General features: G+C 40.8%; 1 protein-coding gene and 1 long non-coding RNA gene across 3 annotated transcripts in view; one reads left to right on the forward strand and one right to left on the reverse strand.

Annotated features, from left to right (window-relative positions):
- Positions 1-23,366, reverse strand: part of RARB (retinoic acid receptor beta) — a 330,118-nt gene that overhangs the window by 191,752 nt on the left and 115,000 nt on the right. For both annotated transcript variants that reach the window (XM_054059052.1, XM_054059053.1), the window contains exon 3: positions 1,942-2,442. In XM_054059052.1, the coding sequence (XP_053915027.1) occupies positions 1,942-2,119 (178 nt within the window). In that variant the 5' untranslated portion in view covers positions 2,120-2,442. The remainder of the gene's footprint in view (positions 1-1,941; positions 2,443-23,366) is intronic.
- On the forward strand, positions 7,155-19,682 carry LOC128851274 (uncharacterized). The gene is made up of 3 exons (XR_008448577.1): positions 7,155-7,269; positions 10,557-11,648; positions 19,552-19,682. It is a non-coding gene; the product is annotated as an uncharacterized LOC128851274 (long non-coding RNA).

A 23,366-nucleotide genomic window follows, 5' to 3' on the forward strand; every position in this document is an offset into this window, starting at 1 on the left:
ACTTAATACAACTTAATACAAGGTTATCTGCCATCACGGGAAGCGTAAAGCCAAGGCAGAACAAAAGCAAACAGGACAACAATATGAAAGCTTAAACGACTAACTTTGAACAAAAGCTGTTGAACTGCACTGTTTTAAAAAGATTAGAGAGATCTTCATAGAATTCCTGTCCTGGACAGCCTAATCTAGTGGGATGTCCCTGCCCATCAAAAGAGGTTGGAAATAGATGATCTTTAAGGCTCCTTTCAACTGAAACGATTCTATGATTCTATGTAAAATCATTTCTATTGGCTTTCACATGAATGGAAAGAAACTAGAATATAAATAATACAATAGCGTCAAGCATATAGAAAGCAGTGGCTTGACCAACTTTGATTTCTTCAGGTCTTTGCAAGACAGATCTATATTCCCCCAACACCCAGCATAAGTTCTAATTTTAAGAAAAGCCATCAATCATACCAACCCTGGCCCATGGCGGGGGGGGGGGGGGGGTGTGGTGGGCTTCACTGGAAAACCAAAAACCAAAACCAAACCAGACCAAAAACAAATAATCCATGATGAAAAAACAAAACCTGAAATATAACTCAAAGCTCAGCCTGCTTGTTCCCACGAACTTGTCTCCATAACTCTACTGATATTATCCTCAAGCTCCAGAATCAGAGGTCTATAGGTTTTGAAATAAGACAGATTGTTTCCACCAAAGGTAGGAAATCAGAGCAGGATGAATCAGAATAGTCATCCTGCAGGAGACTTTGTCAGAAAAGAAGCTCTCATTCAAGTCACCCTCCTCCCTGACTCCCCTATATTAGCTCTTATTTTCAAACACTACTGTCTCAAGCTTTGCACAACCTCTGCCAGGCTTTCATGCACATTCAAAGTGAGCCAATGCAGAAAAGCACCTTGATAGAAATACCACCATGAAAATGCTGGGACTAGGGCATAAAGATCCAAACCCAAAAATTCAGAAGTAGCCACTTATTTTGCATATTCACATAAAGTTTCTGCTTCTCTGTGGTTTTGCATTCATGTTTGAAGCTCTAATTTCACGTGCTTCCTTTTGAAAGACATATCAGGGGCACTGGTACAGCAAATCTCCTTTTCCTTTAGTAGAATGTGTTGGGAGTTCTGCAGGTTTGCTGTTCAGTCAAGACCTTTTAATATTGAGCAATCATAGCAATGTATCTAAATAAGCATCTTCACCACAAACTGACCTGCAAAGCTATATATATTCTGTTTTCCCTTACTTAATAATAATAATGGGTAATAAATGCATCAGTCACCTCACTGCAAAGGTATCTTGTCTATATGATACTACTTAAAAAGAGTCCATACTTGGGATAGCTTTGTTAGGGGTTACTTAAACATATATAAAAATAAGTCTAAGCAGGAAACGTGTGTTTGTCATAAAGCTGAAAACAAACTTGCCCAGCTAACAAACTCAGCAGTGGTGAGAATGTGAGAGGGCTCCACATGGAACCCACCATAGGTGCAAGAGTTCATTCTGCAGCCACAGCCAGCTCACAGAGCTACCAGCCATCCACTGAGCAGCTATTCACAAGCCACCCAGGAAGAAAGTAGTTACTCACAGAACAAAATGAAAGCAACCATCACTGTTCATGAATACACAACAGGCATTTTTTCTTTAAACACAACATTGGATTCTGCAGCTAACACGATAATGCAGGATATACCAAAATCCATAGCAGATTTTATCACCTCTGGGTTCCACAGCTTCTCTATGTCATACAGTTGAATGTTTATTTTTATACAAACAGGATTAAATGAAAATGGTATTTCAAAACAAATGGGAGCTCTTTGCCCAAGCAAAATACATCACAGATAAACAACTGCAATTACTCTAAAGATAATCTCAGAATGAACACGATCAGTCTTTGTTAGAGGAAAACTGGTCAATAAAAACTATTAATACCAAGCACTTACTTGCAGGTGACGGGGTGCTGCATCCGCTAGTTGGTGGGTGGCTCTGGAGTCCATGGAGAGAAGGTAGAGACAGTCCACTGATGACTGGAGGAAAAAGCAATGGATATGGCGCTGCTGGATAGTGAGTCATATGTCCATTCACTGCTGGTACTGGACATGTGCGGCTGCTGGTTGTCATGTTAACACCTCACAGGGTACAAATATTGTGTTGCATCACTCCAGGCCAACAAATAGATACCTCAACTTGTGAGTAAAGAGGGCTGTCAAGCCTGCAGTTACTGCTTGAGCTGGATTGCGTGATGATAAAAAGGTAATTCACTAGATCAGGTCCGTCCTATATTTCATCACTGTTTCCTACTCCTCTCTTTTCCAGGACATTCTTGCTCTGTGGACCACAGACAGGAAGTCGTCTTACTCTGGATATCAGCGCACAACTCAGTGGCTTATGGAAATATTTTTCTGGAAGGACGATTGAGCTCTACAGGTGCATTCTGTTACAGTCTGTAGGAAGAAAACAATATATTGATTATAATATACATCTTTTTAGCATATATGCATAGAAAACTCTTTTATCCCTTTGCTACTTTTGTTAAGTAACTACTTATTTATCCATGTCCCACCAGCTTGATGGTTACCTGGGGTAAAATTCTCACTTTACTGAAGCTAAGAGCAGAACACCCACTAACTTGATTTCCCTGTCTGCCATGTTACATGAAAAACAATTTCTGGTCAGACAATCTTGTTTTGGAAGCTGCCATTTTTTTAAAAAAAAATACCTGAAATATTGATACTCGGGGAGAAAAATCAACTTCTGAAAAATTTCCATGTACGTTAAAGCTCTCAGTTTTCCCACAGAAGTTACAGAATGAATGGCACCGAGTAGGCTCTCTGCTCGGCTTCAAATGCCATGGCTCAGGCAGGGCACTGGGGAACTGTGTCCGAGGGTATTTGTATTGGGCTGTTAAGACACAAACTGTTTTACCAATGATCATTCTCACAAAGGATAGTTAGGCTACCTTATTGTCAAGGGATACCTCACTGATAGTTCTCTCCTTTTTATTTTTCTCTTTTTCTGAGGGGAGCAGGAACTGCCTTTATCATCGAACAAACAAGCATCTATTATTTCATAAGCTAGGAGATTGAGTAACATGATGACAACACACTGTTCCTGTACTTGTCTAGGGAACATGCTTCCTCTCATGACCACCATTTTCTAAGTCATCCAGAGCTACACACGCCTTCCTTGGTGTTCACCCAAGTAGCTGTTGCCTACTGAGGGGTCCTCATTTTCTCAGCCTCTGTATGGAAAGCCTCAGGCTGAGAGCAATGCACTTCTTGAGCTGTTCTCAGCATCGAATTTCCCTCCCACTGTAGTCGTTTAAGTCTATGCACAGTGAATGATTGGTCTTCTCAAAAACAATCTGCTTATGCAACACTAGCAGGCACTACTGGTGTCATGAGAGCTACTGGGAAGGCTACAACTGCTCCATATTGCAAACGCTCCTTCTGCAGTTGTCTGTGCAGTGCTTCAGGCAAAGCCGTCAAGTGCTGTAGGTAGCTCCTCATCATCACTTTGCGTGAGGAGTTACCCATCCCCTCCAACACACGCTGTCAGGGGAAGATAGCAGAGGTCACAGAGCAAACCCAACCACTCAAAATCAAGACAGTCTAGGACTGCCAAAACGCTTTGCTTCCTGAGAGAACATGCTATGCCCTTGCATCTGCTACAGTCAGTGATCAGTAAATACATCTGCCACCTATATCACATTTTTACTCATAATTCTTTAAAATTATAGACTGAAACCAAAGGCAAGACAATTTTGAGGTGGGAAAATAAAGACAGCAATGAAATGTTTTGTCAAGGTCACAAAGTAAAACCAATGCCAGAGGAGGGAAACTGCAAAACGCAACGTTGACTATCACTACTGCTACTCAGTGTCCTAGTCATCACTAAGAATTCAAAAGAGCAAGGTAAAAAAAAGGAAAAAAAAAAAATCAACCCCAAATACATATGTTTGCCTGTCAGAAAACAGCAGAGTGTTTCTGCTCTGTGTGGAATACCAGGAAAGGTTACCAGCTGTGCATCTTTTCAGACAGCAATTTCTGCTGAGTACATCCTGCTTGGGGATAACAGACACGTAGCTTGTAAGTATTTGATAACCGTGTAAATTATGCACAAAACACCTTTAATGCTGACAGACGTATACAGAGATGAGACTGTAACAGAGGGTACAATGAGCTAATGCACAGCTGTTGGCCATGCTGAGCTCAAGGACCAGGTGACTGAAGTCTGATGAAGTCGGGTGGATATTTGAGGAAGCCTCAACAGCCAAAATGTATCAACTCATTAACAACACAAAATGAGATGAACCAGTCACAAGTTTACCTAGCTAAAGCTTTATGGAGCTTAAGAGACAGTGAAAGCCAAGTATCAAAGAAATATGCAAAGAATTAATGTTTTCTAAAGCAATTCCACAGGAGTTGGCAAAAATACCATACCTCAAATCTCTGGGAAAAAAACCCAACAAACCCAAAGAGGCAAGGGATATTGATGAAAACCAGCTCCAAAATCCATACATTAAATTAATCACAGAACAAGGTCACCTATTTTTAAATTATGTAGGCTTTGGAAATAAAATTCATTTTATAAAACTTTCTAATATCTCCAACTGTATTTTTATTAGCCAGAAAAATGCAGAGCTCATCATAAATTATCAAATTCCCAGAACCACATCAGCTATATTTGCATATTTAAGTGACAAGTATTCATAAAAGAAGCAGCTCCTCTAGGACAGAGGGGAAAAATGGATACTCAAGGAAATTTTTTGATCACTTCCTCTCTGCTGGAGGAACATGTTCTGCAATGGACCTGGTGGTTACACAATATGCAGCAGCATTACAGATCCTCAGTATGCAACTCCATATGAAATACCTAATGGTGCCAAAATTAGATTATAATCCTATAGTTTTGCATGCTTAGAATTTTATCTGAGGTGTAATTATATACTATTATATTACCACCAAAAAGCAAGTTTCTCCTGCCTTACTCAGAAACCGCGCTCCCTTAACCTCTCATGGCAGGAAGTTTCCTACAGATAGCTGTGCCAGAGAACTTACTCCTCTCCAAAGTTCTTCCAAATTTTCCTCTCGAAACAAAAGCAGAGAGAGAAGACACTAAAAGCTATGATACTCTAAACAGCACATCATTTGACTCCAAGTAGTGACTCTTGGAGGAGCAGGATGTTACAAACGTTCACATGGCGGAACATCTCTATGATGGTCAAGAAGTAAACTGTAGGCAGACACCTATGTTCCAGCGACTCCAGATTATTGTAAGGAAGCAAATGCCACTCATGTTCTGTGGTTGCTGAGGGACTGCAAGTCATCAGCTCAGACAGAAGTTACAGACCCATCACCTCTATCAGTGCACAGCAGAGGACATTAAAACATAGAAACCGCTGCAGCACAGGAAACCAAAAGATCAGATTTCCCCATTCATGCCAGTTCCACGGCAACAAAGACAATTCCTAAGACTTCACTCAGGTGTCACCAGACCAACACGTTCACATCCCGCAACTCACTGAAGAGGGTTCTAGCATTGGACATCAAGCACAGACGTCTAGGCTGCAGATGGTTCCAAGATGAAAATGTCTCTTGCTCAACTAAACCTGCAGCACAGCACAATACACTGTAAGACCCTGTACAGGTGCCACCTTTGAGAAAAAAATGTTCTATTGCTTTTACTTGCTAAGCACTAAAATACCACAGCTGAAGGAACATGTCCTCTCTGGAGTGTGACGCTTGCTCAGAAGCAAGCCCCCTCTTTTCCACGCTACGTGAATCTTGAATGTACTCTGCTCTAGTTTACACCTGGACTCCCTTGAGCAGGGAGCCAATGAGCTTACTGTAACCAGGACAGGAAGGGCCAGCTACCACAGCTGAGGAGCAATCCCAGTAGGAGCAAGACAAACTGAGCCCAGAGTGATCTTGGTGGTGGTTTAACACCCATTCATTGTGAGGCAACAGCACGGACAACTGCCCTGTATGTAAAAGGCAACATTTTCAGAGAATGGCTGTCATCAAGGTACTGCAGAGAATCTGTGCAGTATATTATGAAAATCCTCTTCCATCAGATTTGCCCCTAGTGACTGTTCATCAGTAAAAGGCCCTCAGTATGAACAGTATGGAAAAGGATCATACAGAAAAGTTTCTTTGAAGGCTCACCAAGAGATGATCACATTGCGCACTACATCACATTGAACAGCAGCCAATGACTCTTCTTTGACTGAACATATTCCTCCTTTTTGGTTTTTACAGGCCTTTTATTGACTTGACTTCAGTGATAAAGCAGATGGCCACAGGGGAAGGAGGCTACAGTAGTTCTAGTACAGACCAGACAGCATATTTATCAGTCTCAGTTAATGCAGCAGGTGTACCTCCCTTCCACATTTCTTCTCAATGTTTGAGCAGCTGAGCAGAAGTTTAAAACCACAGATTTTCACGTACATGCTCCAAATTTCGCCAGATAAACAGTGACCTGACTTTTCTCATTGTATCCTAATCTCCCATACATTTTGAACAGGCTTTACTATAGAAAATCGTTTTGCTTTCCATACATCTACCAGTTTTCCTACACTGTACCAAATGAATTTATTCTCATTCCTTGCATTGCTATTTAGCTTACATTCAGTAACAACAGTTAGTATTATTGTAACATAATTTATCCTTCTGAATTTTGCACTTGCATAAGACTTTATTTTAATTCATAAAATCCCTTTACTGTTCTAGGTGACTTTGACACACATCAATAGCTGGATAGGCAAGAAGCCAATCCAGGAGGCTTAGCTGATAGTCCTGCACCAGTAGGAAGGTGATGCTCTGTCCTCCCTCCTGCCAACACCACCCCTGTTCCACATTCTTCTTCCTCCACTCTAACTGTCCATAGCATGGAATTAAGTTGTCAATATTGCAGCAAAAGCATGATTTTTGCTTTTTTTTTTTTCCTTCCCTCACTTTGAAAAGGTCACTGGGGAGTTCTGCCCTACCTGCGGCAATGTTTAAAATTCAGCAGTCATTTTAAGATATCCATGACTATAGCATTCAGCAAATTTTTAAGCTAAATCCACCATCCCTACACCTTTCTACCGTAGCGAACCACTACTGCTCTTCCTTTACAGTAGGGAGATGAAATCACGAACACAGGAGAGGCACGCCGACATGAGGACATAGTCTGCACACAGCTGGGAGGTGGAGAATTTGCTGCTCTGAGCTTGGCCGTCTGCAGCGTAGATGTCCCCAAAGCTTCCAGGGTCACGGAGGAAGTCTCTTGTAAGTTCATTTTCTTGCCAAAGCCAAAAATCCCCCTCTCTTAAATCTTAGGCTAACTCCTAAAACAGGAACCTCTGTACTGCAAGGGCAGCATGGGCAGTATGAAGGGAGAGGCAAGTTGCTCCTCTTCCCAGCAACAAAAACAATTCCAGAGAAAGACTGCATGCTAAACATTTCAACAATATTTTACATCTTTTTCCCAAGGGACAAAGTTGATGGAGTCCTTATTTATTAGGTGGCTTTGAGACATATTCTAGTGCTGTTTTCAAACAAGTCAAGATCTCACAGTTTAAAGAACCCTTACTGTATTTAATGTATAGTTTGCACTGAAATCCCTGATTATGCATGTGCTTTCTATTACGCTGGCTGATGGTGTTGCATTGAGCAGTACTGAATAATTCAGCAGATTTAGTATGACTCAAGTGTAAATCAGTCAGATACAGCAACACGATAACTATGCTGCCTTTAAACTCTTGAAAATGCATGGAAACTTTTAATTCACAAAGGGGCGTACTCCATTTTCCACCAGTCCTCATTGACTGTGAGATGCTGCATTTTTGTTTTCTTGGCTATCCAACAAGATATAATTAAACAATAAACTAGTTAGCATGGTAGAAGTTAAAAAAAACCCCAACCTTTGGAGAGTTATGTTTCCTTTATTAGCATAGTGATGTGAAACTAAACAGAAAAAGCAATCTAATAACAAACATTCCTTTGAGAAGGGCTCCGGGAGCAAAAGGACATCCACTTATTGTTCAGCCCATCCCATTGGTCCATATACGGCAATAAAGGTACAATAGAAGGAAACAGGAAACAGACTGGCACATCTGCATTATCTTATTAGAGGCTAATGGATATCTGAGAGGAACATGCATCTGATGCTGAATAGTCTGTACCAATCTCCGAAGCAATTACTCTTAATTAGTGGATTCTGTTTATAGATGGAACTTAGTGTACCCTTCTGTATCAAAGAGATGCAGGCATCTGGAGAGAGATATGGTTTTCTTAAAGAGAAAACACTACAGCACAATGTGAGGGTTGGGCTGGAGGGTTTTTTTGGCAAATAAAAGCTCTCTGAAGCATAACATATTCTACTGTATTATTAATCAAAAGAGAATGCTGATTTAAAAAAAAAAAAAAGGAAAGAAAAAGAAAAAAATAAGACCATACTGTTAATCTCAAACTCTGAAAGTAAACATAGAAAGCTAATACTTGCATATGAATTATATGACAAAAATCACTTTGATGATAAGCAAATAAACAACCGAGCCTAAAATTTTCAACCGCTGGCCAAATAGCTTAAAATAGCAGCTTAAGTCAGAAGAACAACATCTGCATTTTGTATCTGCCAAGTCTGCAGCCAAAAAAAGTAAACCACTCTATATGACCAGACGCATGAATAAAAAAGAAAATACATGAAACAGAACTTCAAAGTCAGTTTACTGAAAAGCAGATCTGTAGCTCTTACATCCCAGAACCACGACTGTCATATATTTTCATCTATAGGTGCAAGACTTATGGGAGAAGGGAAGATAAATTGTTGTAACAGAATTAAGACACTATTACTATGACATTTTTCCTACATTTGCTGTGTAGGATAGCTGTCTATTGGGCAACTGTGAATTCCTTTTTGTCATAAAGCTGACACTTGCAAAATGGATTTCTGTTTTATTTGTTTTTTCCTGACCGAGACTGTTAGGAGATAATTAATATCATTAATGCAACTGTTGTTTATTTGAAAATCCAATTGGGAAGTATAAAAAAGGAGGGGAAAAAAAAGCTTCTTTTTCCCAAAGCAGCTATGCTTTCGATTGCCTACGTTGCAAACACACTCTGATGTATGCCTGAAAAATAGAAAATCTAAATCTGAAAGAGGGGGAGGAGGAGGTGAGTGAGACACAATGACACCCATTTATTTACACACCATACAACAGTACCCTGCTGTGCCAGCTATTGATTTTAGTGGAACTGAGAGTCCATGTTGGAGAGTAGCAGCTGTGAGTACACAGCCTGAATCCTCATATGAGAACAATACTCTATAAGTAGTATAACCTATTTCAGCCAACCTTCATGTGTAACATATAACATTAAAAACACACTCAGATTACATTTCAAAATCTGAAAGGCACTATAGTTATTTGGACCCAAAAGGTTCAGGGGAGTTATTAATTTATTTGTGCTAGCACAATACTAGCATAATTAAGACATGTGAAAGACTGAAAATCCATGCCTCACGTCTGTTATCCTACAGAGATGTTAATTCTGTTCTATACTAATCATATTTAAGATCTTTCCACTGCATCAAGCAATTTTGCATTTTCTCCTGTTGTTTGCTGTTTTAAAAGGCTGTTTGTAATTGAGGTGTGGAGTGGAGGGTTTTTTGGGGGTGTGTGGGTTGTTGTTTTTTTTTTTTTTCTCCACAGCTATCCGCATTCCATGTTTCTTTCATTACTCAGCAGTTGCCAAAACTATACTGAGAAGTAAAGATAAATGGTTAGGTCAGGTGATGGGGTTAACAATTTACTGTGTGTACTGCCCTGAGAGCCAGATAGAGCAGAACTGGCTCATGTTTATGTACAGGATGAGAAGTTGATTTCCTGTGCAGGGACTTTCAATCACTTCTATAAAGGACTCTCTTGCAGTTTTCTGCAGAGAATTCAAAGGGCTTTGAGTGCATTTTGTGCTGGTATATAGGATAACCTGCTTTGTAACTAAATACATTCCTTAGTTATACTGCCACATTCAAAAATCCCAATGGATCATCAAGAAAAGTTCTCTTTCTTTTATGGAAATCAAAAAAAGGGTAACTGAGCTTCCTTCTCCATGAGCTGAAGTAAACTTTTACACCAATTTCCACTGTACTTTAAAAGGTATTTCTTAACACTTAAAACTGCTCTTTCAAGTTGTATCAAAACTTCTGTTATTGCACTGTCATCTCTGTTCATCCTTTTCAATGTTTCTAAGTATGTGAAATAGCAATTCCATATTGAGATTATCATAAATGAGAGACATGGGCTACAGAGGTTTAGGAAATCAGAGATTTTCAAGACCAAACCCCAAACTCGAAGGGAAAAATACAGAAAGCACTTCTATCAAACACAATTCAGATGATGCTCAATTATGCAGTACAGGGCAGCCAGCCAAACCAGCTCTTACAAAGTAGGCCGGTCACCCAAGTCACATATTACCAGAAACCGCAGTAATAAGCTTTTCCCACCCTCCATGGTGCTATGCCTACTGCTTTAGTCTTGTTCTCTGACTACATTTTTTCCTTTGTTCCTGCACAGTTTCTCCCTACAGATCAGAAAAACTAGAGTGGACTTTGCGACCCAAATCATCCTTCATGGTCACGTGTCCAACCAGACTGCTTCGATCCTACCTGCTCCTACCAAGACAGAGAAGAACCACAGACAGCAAGGGGGAACTGCAACCAGCACAAACATACTGCTAAGATTTGGGAAGATACAAGTAGCACCGTGGACTGACAGCATACTTAACTACCTATAAAGGACAGGTAGCATTGCTGATCTCTGATTAAGTTCAGAATAGGATACACTTCCTGTGCAGCAAAAAGATCTTCCCTTGAAACTCTTGCCCTTAACTGGCATTAGTTGATCTTCAACTGTGGCTTCAAGGCACCTCAAGATACCATCACACTGATTCCCAGTCAAAGCAAGCTTTTGCGAGGAATGCTCTTGGAAAGAGATGGGAGGCCAGAGGAGGGGAGACTGAGTAAGCAAGGAAAACCATATCCTGCTGTCTATGTTCAGTAACGTCATCCAATATTATGATATGTGCAGATGTTTACAAGAATGCTAATCTCTTCCCAAGTGGTGTTACAGCTAGCAGGGTGTGGAGAATCTATCTGAAGACTCCCAAGCACGCTCTCAGAGTGTTCACCCTTAGCCTTCTAGCTGATGGGAAACATGTCATGGTGACCAATGGCAAATACAGCACTTACCATTACCGCAACTACTAAAAAGGCTTTATACTGGCTGTTTATAACCTTTAAGAGGCCTTCGAGATCAGTAAGAGGGGTCAAGTGATGTTATTGTTTTGGTGACAGACGGAAGATCCCTAGTAAATGATGGTGGTCTGGGAATCATTAAAAGAATGGAGTACTTCATCTGTTCAAAAGCTGAAGAGGGAAGCAACTTTGGAGAGCAGCTCCTTGACAGAGAATTACATCTCTTTGGGAGGCCAACACTCTGTGGTCATGATGAACACTGCATGTGAACCACAGATACTTCATTAAGTGAGAGCACAGACATGCAAGACCAGTGGTGACTTACTGGTGACCATAAGCAAATGCCAGCCTCAAAACCTCCACCAGTGAAGCCACAAGTCAGGACAGAGGCTCATCAAATGCTCTATGAAAGGTGGGTGCTGAAAATATTTGTGTTGATGGCTATGCTTTATCCATACATCCGTGTAGATAATGTAAAGTCGTTATGTGCTAATATTGGGAAGGAATAGGGCAACTCAGATTTGCAACATCATCATTAGCCTTCACTGAACAGGAAAGATATTGGTAGAGACGAATGTCCCAGTAGAGAAGCAAGTCTCATCTGTCTGCTCAGCCTTAGAGATATCTTCCTGAGTAGTCTTGGTCTTAGCAGCACTACCAAAATAACGCAAAGCAGCACACCATCCCCTTCCCTAAGATCAGCTGGGTAGTATTCATCCATATGGACCCATACAGGATCTCATTAGTGGCACAGAGGATGGAACCTATTAGTCAAATTTGGTAAACCTAGATGCCTAACCACAACTATCAATCATGGCATTAGACTTGCCTTCACCACTAATTTAAGGAAGAAAAATCTCTAGAGCTTCAGTTTCCACTTATGGTTTGTTCAATATCCGGACAACCGGTAAACAGAGTATTTTTTGTGCCGTGCTACTGGGAAAGGCACTGAAGAAGGGTCGGTACAGTACATCATGTTCACACGCTACGCAAAGAAACAAAGACTTCAGCATAGTCACTGAGGTAAATGAAGAGAATAAAATGCTATTTAATCTGTAAAATATGCACCACAGTAAAGGGCTCTGTCCGAATTCAGCACACCACTTCATATGCCACATAGAGAAGGATTCTGAGAGTCCATTTTACTGTGAAGAAAAAAAATCTGCTCCCTCAAGTAATCTAAAGTTATTGTTAGGATGAGCATGTGGATTCACCAAGAAAAATGTGCAATGTTTATTCAGGAGGCTGTCTGAGAAAACTGAAAGAAGATTTTGTTAGGGATGTGCCCAAATTGTGAAATTATGATCCAGGCTTCTCAATCCCCCAGGCAGAGTCAGGAGGCAAGATGCTTTTCAGGAGGCAGGTTCAATCTGTTAGCAGTCCAATTTTTTTTCACATCAAGGCTGGAAATTCTTCTTCCTTGGAACTAGAGAAGTTTGTATCCTTGCTGCACCTCTTTTTCAAGTGAGGAGGGTGATCTAGGTGGAATACAGGCAAAATAAGGTTCAAGCACTGGTTGTGAACTTCGTTTCTGAATACCAGTCTGTTGGACTACAGGTACATCTATCATCTTAATATCATGGAGGTGTGGACACTGTGCTAACACAAAATAACTTAACACACATAATTTATCATCTTTTGTTATATATGGCAAGTGCAATAGTATGTCTGCTGAAGGGTTCTGTAATTCCTCCGAGTTATTAGTGTCTTCAGTCCTACTTCACTGAGAAGACGACATTTCTGCTGTCTACTCCAGGCCCCTGAACTTTCACTTATTATATATCACAAGTTCCAATATATTTCCAGTAAGACTCCCCTAGGGTCAGCAGAATATGCCAGAGGGCTGGTGGAGATTATCAACATTTATTTTAAAATCTCTGTTCTCTGCAGTTCCCTGTCACAGGAGCAATACAGTAGCAAGATTAGGAACAAGTGCAGCCATTAACTAGGAGGGGACAAAGCCACAGAGTGGACTCCAGAACAAAAATAGCATTTTTATTGTCAATATTTTGCTTAACAGGGAGCCAATAAAGCAATTGCAAAATGCTAATACGCTGAGATAACACTGCACATGTAGGCACCTTCAAAGTCGTCTTCTGAATCATCTGAAAATGTTGCAAAACCTTATCAGCCAGGTCATAAGGACAGAAGTGCAATTATCAATCATGGTAGCGACAAAACAAGCACATCTTTTCCACATCCTAACACACTCAGAAGATCTATGTCCCAGAATTATTCTGCAAGAGGTGCTGGACGTACACAATACATTATCAGAAAGACCAATGTGAACTACAACCTTACATTTCACTTCCAAAAAGCCACCTAACAGGATTCTAAGCACTGACAAAATTCAGGGAGACTCATGTCATACGTCAGTCTGCAAAGTACTTCTGATACAATACAAAGGTATGCTTGCAGAAAAAGCAAGTGTGTGAATTAATCACAGCAATTTTTCCCAACAAGCCCATTTCTGAAAGTACCTTTCCACTGGTAAATGCAAGATAGCTTCCCCACTTCTGTGGAGTGGGAAACTAGCCTGAATTACTTCACATGAACCGTGCACAAAGAAGTTGCACACAGATGCTTAGCGATGGAGGCGGGTAAGATGCCACCATACAGCGTTTAGACCTGCCCAAACCCACTGTCACATTTAAGCATTTTAGCCATAAACAGTTTAACCTCAATGCAACAGGGCAGCATTTGGCCTCTGAATGCATCACAGTTACTAACCTTTCAGCTTCACTCGCTAAGTAATGTATTAAAATTATTAATTTTGAAAGCATTCAAGAAAGTAACAGTGAGTATTTTCATAGTCATGTCATGAGATGTGAGTTAACTGTAAAGCTCTCAATAGCATCTGGAATCTCATAGGAGCTGCTGCAGTTGCCTGACTAACAGTCCACAAGACTCCAGCTGGAGAAAGGCAGGGCACAGTCAAGCAGCGCATCCTCCAACCAATTGTGAACCACCACAAGCAGCGAGGATACTCAGTCTCAGGAACAGGATGCTCATTTCTGCAACCTCCAACATATTGTACATGCATTAATAAACACGAACCAGTAACAGAACTAATGCTCTCAAAGCTCCCAGCACCACTTTCCTCCTGCACGCCAGGAGTCAAGTGCAGAATCTGCTGAGTACAAGCCAGCACACACCCCTTTCGCTGTACTGACACCACCAACTGTGCTGGTTGTGCTAGATAGTTGTCTATCCTTCCACTGTGCTTACCAAGCAGTGTAGTTTGAGTCACTCTGCCGAATACTCTGCTTTTGTTATTATTTCCAGAGCCAGATAGCCAGGCAGGTACAGTTTCCAGACCACCTTTGTTGGGTGTCTGGTAATCGCCCTCCTCCACTGCAGCAGAATAACCATATCAAGATTCTTCCTCCATGACTTTCAGGACAGCAGCTCTTCACAAGTCAGGATATCCAGCACCCCGATACACCGCAAAGGACACAGAGGAGTGAGAAGCTAGAAGCTGGGAAGCCCAGCTGGATGCCCAAGGGTGATAAGACAACCTGATTTAACCATGCAAATACCAACAGCCAAGTAGAGCATATCTTTGAATTGGGAATGTCAAAGCAGACATGTCACAACAGAAAGTGCTTTTCTAACAGCAGCTGAAGTTCTTTCAACAGATGCACATGTTGGGTGAGCAACTGAATTAAAACCTAAGGAGAAAAAAAAAAACAAAACAAAACAAAGAAAGGGGAAAAATAAAAAGAGGATCTTAGCTAGTAAGGTAGAGGCATTCACTCATGACTTTTCTGATTATAACTGGGCAAAAAAATCATTAAGCAGAATAGTTCAGTCAGAGATGGGTGAAAGGTATGTGTTGGTTCAAGCACACAGTATTATCCTGACTACATCTTCTCCCCAGCTAGTGCTGTCTGTACTAACTGGCAATTGTTCGTTATATGGGATCTCACAGAGTACCACAGGCTAAAGCAAATCACAAGTAAGCGGAACAAAAAGCGTTTAAGTGTTCTCAAAACAAAGCATAAGCAAGAGAATGCAATAAAGATGCCACCTAAGGGAAATAATCTCTCAAAACAAGTGAATTTCATAAAGGCTGTCACTTCCTTTATACAAGCCATGGTTCTTGATTATTCTGCTCATATGGATCCTAAGACAAAGTTTTCCAGTTTCCAGCATGGTGTCCCATCGCTGTAGGGAGAACCATGGTTGCTTCGCACTGCATATCTGAGTTTATGAGGGAGGGGGGAGGGAGTAGAAGTGGGAAGAAAAATGAACAGGCTGGGTACAGTCACTGTTGCTTAATTTGATGACAGATGTGAAGATATCCTTTTCATGAATGCAAAGCTCATGTCTGCTGTGAGAAACTCATGGTGACAATGGTCTGAAAAAAAAAACCCTCTTAAAATCCTACTTAAAATAATTATTTAAAATGAAAAGTTACTAAATTGCATGGAATACTAAGAAATTCAAGATGTATTACAAGCAACACACGAATGAATGACACATGAAAGAACATTCCAAGAAAAATTATGCAGAGCTCTAATATAGCAAGAGATGGAAGAGATACGACTGAGAAAAAGCACCCTCTAGATAATTCCTTTGTCTAAATAGCTGCATTTATGACATGGACTAGGTCTCTCACTCATGCAGCCACTCTGGCACTGTTTTTGCAAGACAAAAACGTGTAGATTTTTTAATAACAGACATTAAAAAAACAAGATATATACTCTTGAAATAATAATGGGAGTTCATGTGTTAAAGAAAACCATAGGATCTCCTCCCCTTTACCACTTTCCATAACCACAGTAATACATCTACATTATGGTTTTACCATGTGTGAGCTAAGACAAGTTTTTCCTGCACGTGTTTGAACAGTAATGATGGGCCTTAATAAAAAAAAAAATTAAAAAATCAGGTGTATTGTCTTTATTAATAGAGTGTAAGGGTTTTGAAATGGAAAGAAATATTTATTCTCTTGCACAAAGAAGAATGCAAAAATATAGCCTCGGCACGTCAGATCTAAGTATCAAAGACCAAATGGCCTAAAAGTAAAGCAATACAAAAATTTGAGAAATGTTATAGTGAGAACTTAAATTCCAGTCTAGTATTTGATTTTGTGATAATCCTCTAAAACCAGTTCTGCATCTGATAAACACAGGTTTAGGATCCAGTTGTTGACACATGGTAAGGAAATGAAACACATTCTCCCTATATGAAGTTCACATTTTTCTGGGTGAAACAAAGCACACTTGTATCTCATGTCTCTAAGGCACCTTTTAAAGCAGTAAGGAGAACTGAATGTCATCTATACGAAGCAATATTGTCCGACATCCTAAAAAGATCTGAATTAAACAGCTCAAGTGTCACATTCGGTCTTAAATCTCTGAAAAATACGGAAACCCAATTTAAGATTTACACAACTAACCCAAGGAACATAATTCCTTGGCATTACAACTCTGTTTCAGATGCCTCACCGCAAAGGTAGGTTACTCACTGAACTACTTCGGGTTAAGTGAAACAGAACATTCTGTATTAAAAATGAGGGAAGGTAGAAAGTTGGGTTCACTAGAACATCGCCAGTCCTGAATAATAACAACCACAATAATAACATATTCTCCTTTAAGAAATTCTCCACTTTTAAAGAAGAAACAGAAATGTTGGCAGGTCTGGCAAGTGGTGACGAAAGCATGCAGTTCACACCCTTCTGAACAGAACCCATCATTTAGCCATATACCAGCCAACCAAAAAAATTACTGTCCCTCAATTTTTAAAAGCACATAATTCTGAATAATTATGTTACTCAATGGTCCTGAATATTACCGAACAGCAAATGCATCAAACAGGAAGCTAAATTTTATAATTTAAAACATGTATACACGTAAAAGGGGAGGAAAAAAGTAAAGGACACACTTTTTCAAAACAACATACAAAATTACATAGCAACAGTGTAAAAGCTTCTGGACAATTTCCTTTCCCCAGCCTCCAATGAAGGGTTTATTCCAGAGAGACTACCCTCAGAAGACAAAGCCCGCTTGTAAACATAGGAACACAGGAATTGCTGTACTGGGTCAGATTAATAGTCCATTTAGTTCAGCAACCTCTCATTTGACAGCAGCCAGCATCAGATGCTTCAGGGAAAGGATGAAGAAATCTCTAGGAGAGCAATTACAGAAAAACTTTCCCATAAAATTTCTTTCCAACTCCCACTGTCTACTGGATGGCTTATTGCTGTAACAGGATATTTTCTCTTGGTCTTTCTGTTTGTTTTTGCTAGCCTGAATAATACAAATAATGTTAAATAATACCCAGGCATTGCAGATATCTTCTGTATATATTCCATATGTTTTCAATCCTCAAAACTGTTGGCCCTAGCAGATTTGAGAGGCGCCGAGTTTCAACATCACCAGCGTGCAGCTTAAAATAATATTCAACTGTGCTTTTAACTAACTCACTCATTTTCCCTGAATGATCCTGTGTAGTTATAAGTTCTACTGTAGCATAGTAGAAGAAAAGTTAAGTGGATGTACCTCACCTTCAAGAGTCCCTGCTGCTCTGTTTTTCCTCAACACAGTATAATGCTGTGACTTTTCAGAGGCTCGAGGGAGGCTTGGAGAAGGCAGAAATGCCTCCAAATTCTTTCCCCTGCCCAAAATGTTTCAAGGTTTCCTTCAAGACAAATATTAGTTTCTTTGTCAAATATACCTGTCCATCTTAATTGCTAGTATACACTTCTCCGAATGTCACCCATCTAGTTAACGACTTCCTTAGATTTCAGGGCAAGCACTTTTCAGGGTAGGGAAAAAAAAAAATCAATTTGTGAATAACAACTCAAGAGTACCAAGTCATTTCTCTAATTAAAGCATTGACTTCTTCTAAGATTGCACTAGAATTATCTGTAAAGTAACTTCCATGTTAAAACCCTAGGTAAATATTAGTAAAGAAACAATTACATCAATTAATAACAGCAGCTGACAGTTAAACACTACTGAGAGGGCTCCATCCGAGCCCCAGACAAACAACGCCAGTTTCCAAATGAAAGCAGAAGGATAGTAACATGGACTCAAGTCACCTTAGAAAATATATTTGCATCTGCGTGTAAACACTTAGGCTCTGTAAATATCAAGCCATTACCAGTCTGCTTGCCATCCTCTCAACTGGTCCACAGCAAGCAGCTAAGGGGAGAAGCTCCAGGCAAGCAGGGAGAGCAGCTCTTGGGCACCTTGCCCCACTGCTTGACCTCTAATTGGCTTTAGGGTCACTTATGAGTCATCTATGCTGGCTGAAGTCTGAGAGCTGTCTCCAAGATTTCTGGAAAAGGTGGAACATCTGTAATTTTTTTACTTCATTCACACCATGCCCATCCATATGCCTTCATTTGCAAGTCAGGTCAAGCATGGAAATGAATAGAGCATGGGCAAGTATTAGACTAAGTTATTTCAGCCTTCACATTACTTCTGGTAAACTGCCTTTTGCCAAACCAAAGCATCTGCAGCTCAGAAACGTAACGTCCAACTTTAAAAAACTTTTCACAAAAGAGTATGTGTTCAAACAGATTTGGATGATGGCAACCCTCCAAACCCTAATTCTGCAGATAAGGCTAGAGCAAGCAAAACATCCCTTTGAAATCAGTTGTGACAGAACACCTGAACAAGGAATAGCTACAAGCAATAATATTTAATTCTGATTTTTAAACAACATGGTGTGAATAGCATCACACTTCAAGTTTTTTCACTTAAAATTACATTCCCCATTCAGTTCTACCTACATAGAGTCAAAAGGCATGGCAGAAACAGTAAGAATCTGTCTGGAGTTTGAGATTCAGGCTGAAGGAGGAATTAAATAAACAGAAACAGCTGCTGCTGGAGAGCTGGGAAGCCTCAGCCCATCTACCTCATCTCTTACCGCAGAGCCTTCCAAAGAGCTCAATGCCGAGATTACACTGCACGGGCAGGCAACAAGTGGAACCAGGTCTCTATCCCACGACCAAACTGTATTTGCATGTGATCTGCCCTTCACAAATACCAAAGAGATAGTACGGAGCTGACAGCATTTGGCAAAACCCGGCACAAAGAACCCTTACCCCAGGGCTTCTGGTGCTGCCAGGGACTGATGGCTCAGAAAAGCATTGCTGAACGTCTGCAGGATCTCCTCATAGGTAAAGAAAACAAATACTATCACCCTTCGGGCAAAACAGTGAGGAGGGATGTTCCTGATCTAAACACAGCTTTTGAAAGCAGGCAGCATGGTCTTGTCTTATGTACTACGCGAGGAGGAGTAAAATAGATGCATTCAGATTTCTACAAATGTAACAGTAGTATTTTCATTATTCTTCACAGGATGTAGGTGATGTTTACAGCACCACCAATGGAGTCAGGGGCTGAAAATAATGGTGCAGCACCAAAGGGAACACGTGAAAAAGGAACGAAATCACTCAACTCAACTGGGATGGCTCAAAAAGGGGCAAGAGGTAAGAAGCAAGTTCAAAAATACTAAAAATCATTTCTAAGCAACGTCAAAGCTGACTGAAATCTTAAGAGTCTGAAAAAAAAATATGGAAAGTGTTGTGACAAGTAATCTAAACAAATGTTAAAAGTGAAGTCTGACAAAGATAAAATATCTGCCAAACACCCAAAACATAAATGAAACTGCCATTCAGTGAGGGCCAAATAAAACAAGACATAGCCAGGCAGTTTCTCACAGAACAGTAAGGGCATTGTTAGGTCTTCTTATAGACCTCCTTTCTTCATGCAAAAAAAAAAAAAAGAAGAAAGAAAAATGGCACGCCAGTATGTGGAAAAGCGTGTCTCCACTTCAGTACACACCTCAGGCTTTCTGTATTTATCCATGAAAGAAAGGGGATAGAGGTTTTTGCCCTGTGGTTTCTGCCGAGCACTGAGGAGCTGCATATGCTGGAAGGTTCTTAGAAGCAGAGCAGGAGAAGATGGTGAAAGACAATAAGGAAAGTCCAGTGAGAGGAAGACAAGGGTTTAGGGGAGCAGTAAGCTCATCTGAAATGTCTGGAAAGATTTTGGTTTTGTTTAAAGCCTATTTTGTTTCAAAGGCTAATTAGCATTTTAAATAAAGGACCTTTTCATTAAACATTAACCTCCATCCTTCCAGCCACCATCCTGAAATTCAAAGGTAACAAAAAAACCAGATGTAAGGTCTTTATATTTCTAATTAACAATAAAACAACTTTTTTCCATAAACTTCCCAATAAAGAGGCAAAAAACAGCACAGAGACTACAACACTAAAAAAAAAAGCCCAACCAACCAAGAACCCACAAACTCCACAGGTTTGCTGAACAGCATTTTGATCTTTTCAGACACCAACAGTAAAACCTGCATATTCTCCACCACAAGGTTCATTTTAGGATCAAAAGGCTACAGAAGCACATACGTATAATTATCAGAGAGAATAGAAAAACCCATTAATGGAAACCAAAACACATTCTGGAAATGAAAATACACTTCAAATGTTACACAGAGGCACCGATGTGCGTTCCTCTGTTCATTGCAGCCATTCACGAGGAGTAAGTTCTGAAAGTGCACACTTACTTCCAACTCACAGCTTTCCAGGATATTCACCCTTCTGTGACTCCTTAATGTGATCGCTATTTATAGCAACTTCTTTTGCAAGTGTTATCATATAGATATTAAAATGAACAGGCAATCACAGAAACACGGCAGCAACCAACACCAGTGACTAAATAAAAGACACTACTTCAGCACACACTTTTGCATGTAATTTCGGTGGCTTCAAAGTTTTTGTTGGCAACTGCAAAGGTTAGGAGAGCCTAGGAGTAATGCTGGAAGCGTAGGTTGGGGCTGACCCAGAGGTACAAGCCACAGCATGACAACTACTTAAAACAGCAAGTGTTAGCAACTATGTCTGTGTCCAGCCCCCTGACCATCCAAACTAGCAGGGTCTGTGGGGCAGCAAGGGCTCACATGCTGACCCAGGGCTGCTCCTGCGAACAACTGCAGTTCTCCTCCTGAGCAGCTGTGGCCTTCAAGCAGTAGGCTTCATATGGACAAAAGACTCCTTTGATCCACCGAGTCCTCTCTTCCCTAAAGCACTCAACCACTTAAAGAGATTCTGCCAAGAAGCAGATCTGTCCTTGCCACCTCCCTGATGCATGGTAGGAAACACAGAGTCATTTGCTGCTGGTGTGTACCTACAGCAATGCATGACACACTGCAGTGCTGCAGGCAGGGCTTCCTGGCCCCACAGAGCCTCTCCGCCACAGAGGTGATGAGCAGACCTCTGAAAACTCACCTGAAGCTCTAAGTCTTGCACTAAGCAAACCCAAAAATCTGTCCTGCATTAAGCTCAGCAGATATGTAACTCCAAATTGTTTCACAGGTACCTGGATCAAGTGCATTCAGACCCGTGGAAGCATCTCCTGGGGACTACAGGGTCACAGTGAAGCACCTCTCCCCTGTGGTGGGCTCACCACTTGCCTACTGAGGGTGCCCAAGGTCAACCCAGCCGGCAGGTGAGTCCTCCAAACCATCACAATGCTCACCTGGATGAAACGGTCCTGCTAATGCACTCCACCTGGCTGCATGCTGAGGCTCCCAGCAAAGAAATGGCACTTAGACTTCTAGGATGTATCTGAAATGCAGGTGTATACAGCCTCTAAAGACATCTTGTTTTGCAAGACAGTTTAGGTCCTCAGAAACAAAGAAACCATGATCTTAGCCTCCGCTTAAATCACAGCTGTTTCTCATAAGTGTCCCATGTATTTCTTTACAGGTTGGTTGTAGTTGCATTGCATTTCAATTAATTGTACACATGAGAACTAAATTTTATACAAATCCACTTCAGCAGTTTCCAGCCCAGAACAGCCTTCAGTCAGACATTAAAAGAAGCCCAGCTCTCTCCTACTATAAATACAGGTCACAACAAATGGAAGCAAGCCTAAATGTGTTCAGATTTGTTTAGACGATAGAAATACTTGATATTTCACTATGACAAACACCGTTATGGGTAAAAAAAAAAATTTAAAATCTAATTGTTGTTTTAATATTTATTTTAAACTTAGCAACAAAAAACCCTTTATTTTAATTCATTAATTACACAATTAACACTTAAACCCATCATATGTCATCTATCACTGTTTTTATTATTTTTGAAACGTGAGCCCATTGGGAACTCTAGAATCTGGACTCCCAGGCAGAAGGGGACGGCCAGTGCTGGCCCACGGGGCAAGCACACGCTGCCACTGCAACCCCCACTCTGGTACCAAGCAGCTACTCCAAAGCTGGTTTGAGCCAGGGTTGTAAACATCAAGTGAAGTAATCCCTACAACTGCAGCTTCTCAAAGCTCAGTGAAGGAATCCTAAGAAAAAAACGAAATAAAAAAAAAGAAAAGAATATATAATTCACAACCATAAGTTCTCCACACCTACAGAGCAGCTCTCATTAGAGGGCAATATTCTACTTGCACCTAACAGCTTCCAAGATTCATGGGACAGAAATCCCAGCTATGGACCGTGCACTTCTTCATATGGTTCCTTTCTTCCCCTCACAGCCACAAATGCCAACTACGAGAGGCACACATAGGGCTGGCGGCTGGAGGCTGGAAGTCAGGCTCGCCAAGCAGCAAGGCACAGGCAAGAATGAGAGACCTGGGCACAATGAGACCACCACAGCTTGTGTGGTTAGTCAGCTGGAATTACTGATTCCCGGAGCCAGCAGTGGGAAAGTTACAAACCATGACTTCTCCATAGAAGAAGAACATTCAGAAAGACCAGTAAACAACTCTAATTTATTTTCAGATGTTAGCGAGGACAGAGGTGACTATACCACACGAGGGGAACCCAAGGCTGCATGTCACCTCAGTGGGACCGAAAACAAACACTAGCATGCTAATGAACTTCAAGGCTTACTATTCCCAGTAAGATTTAAAGACTACCTGCAAGAGATATTCCCAGCTGAGGTTAGGCAGACACAAAGCTCTCAACATCTTAGAGTTGAGCCTGAAGTACATTCATCTCAGAGAAGCAGCAGCTCAAAGGTCAAGATAAGAAGGTGCCAGCATACTTTCTTGTTCTGCAATTCAGCTTATTGCTTATAGACTACATGGGAAAAATAAATCCAGAGACCATATTGCCTGCTTTGTATTTTAATTAAGTAAGTGCCTGG

The sequence above is a fragment of the Cuculus canorus genome, chromosome 2, assembly GCF_017976375.1.
Source record: "Cuculus canorus isolate bCucCan1 chromosome 2, bCucCan1.pri, whole genome shotgun sequence".
Taxonomy (NCBI): Eukaryota; Metazoa; Chordata; class Aves; order Cuculiformes; family Cuculidae; genus Cuculus; species Cuculus canorus.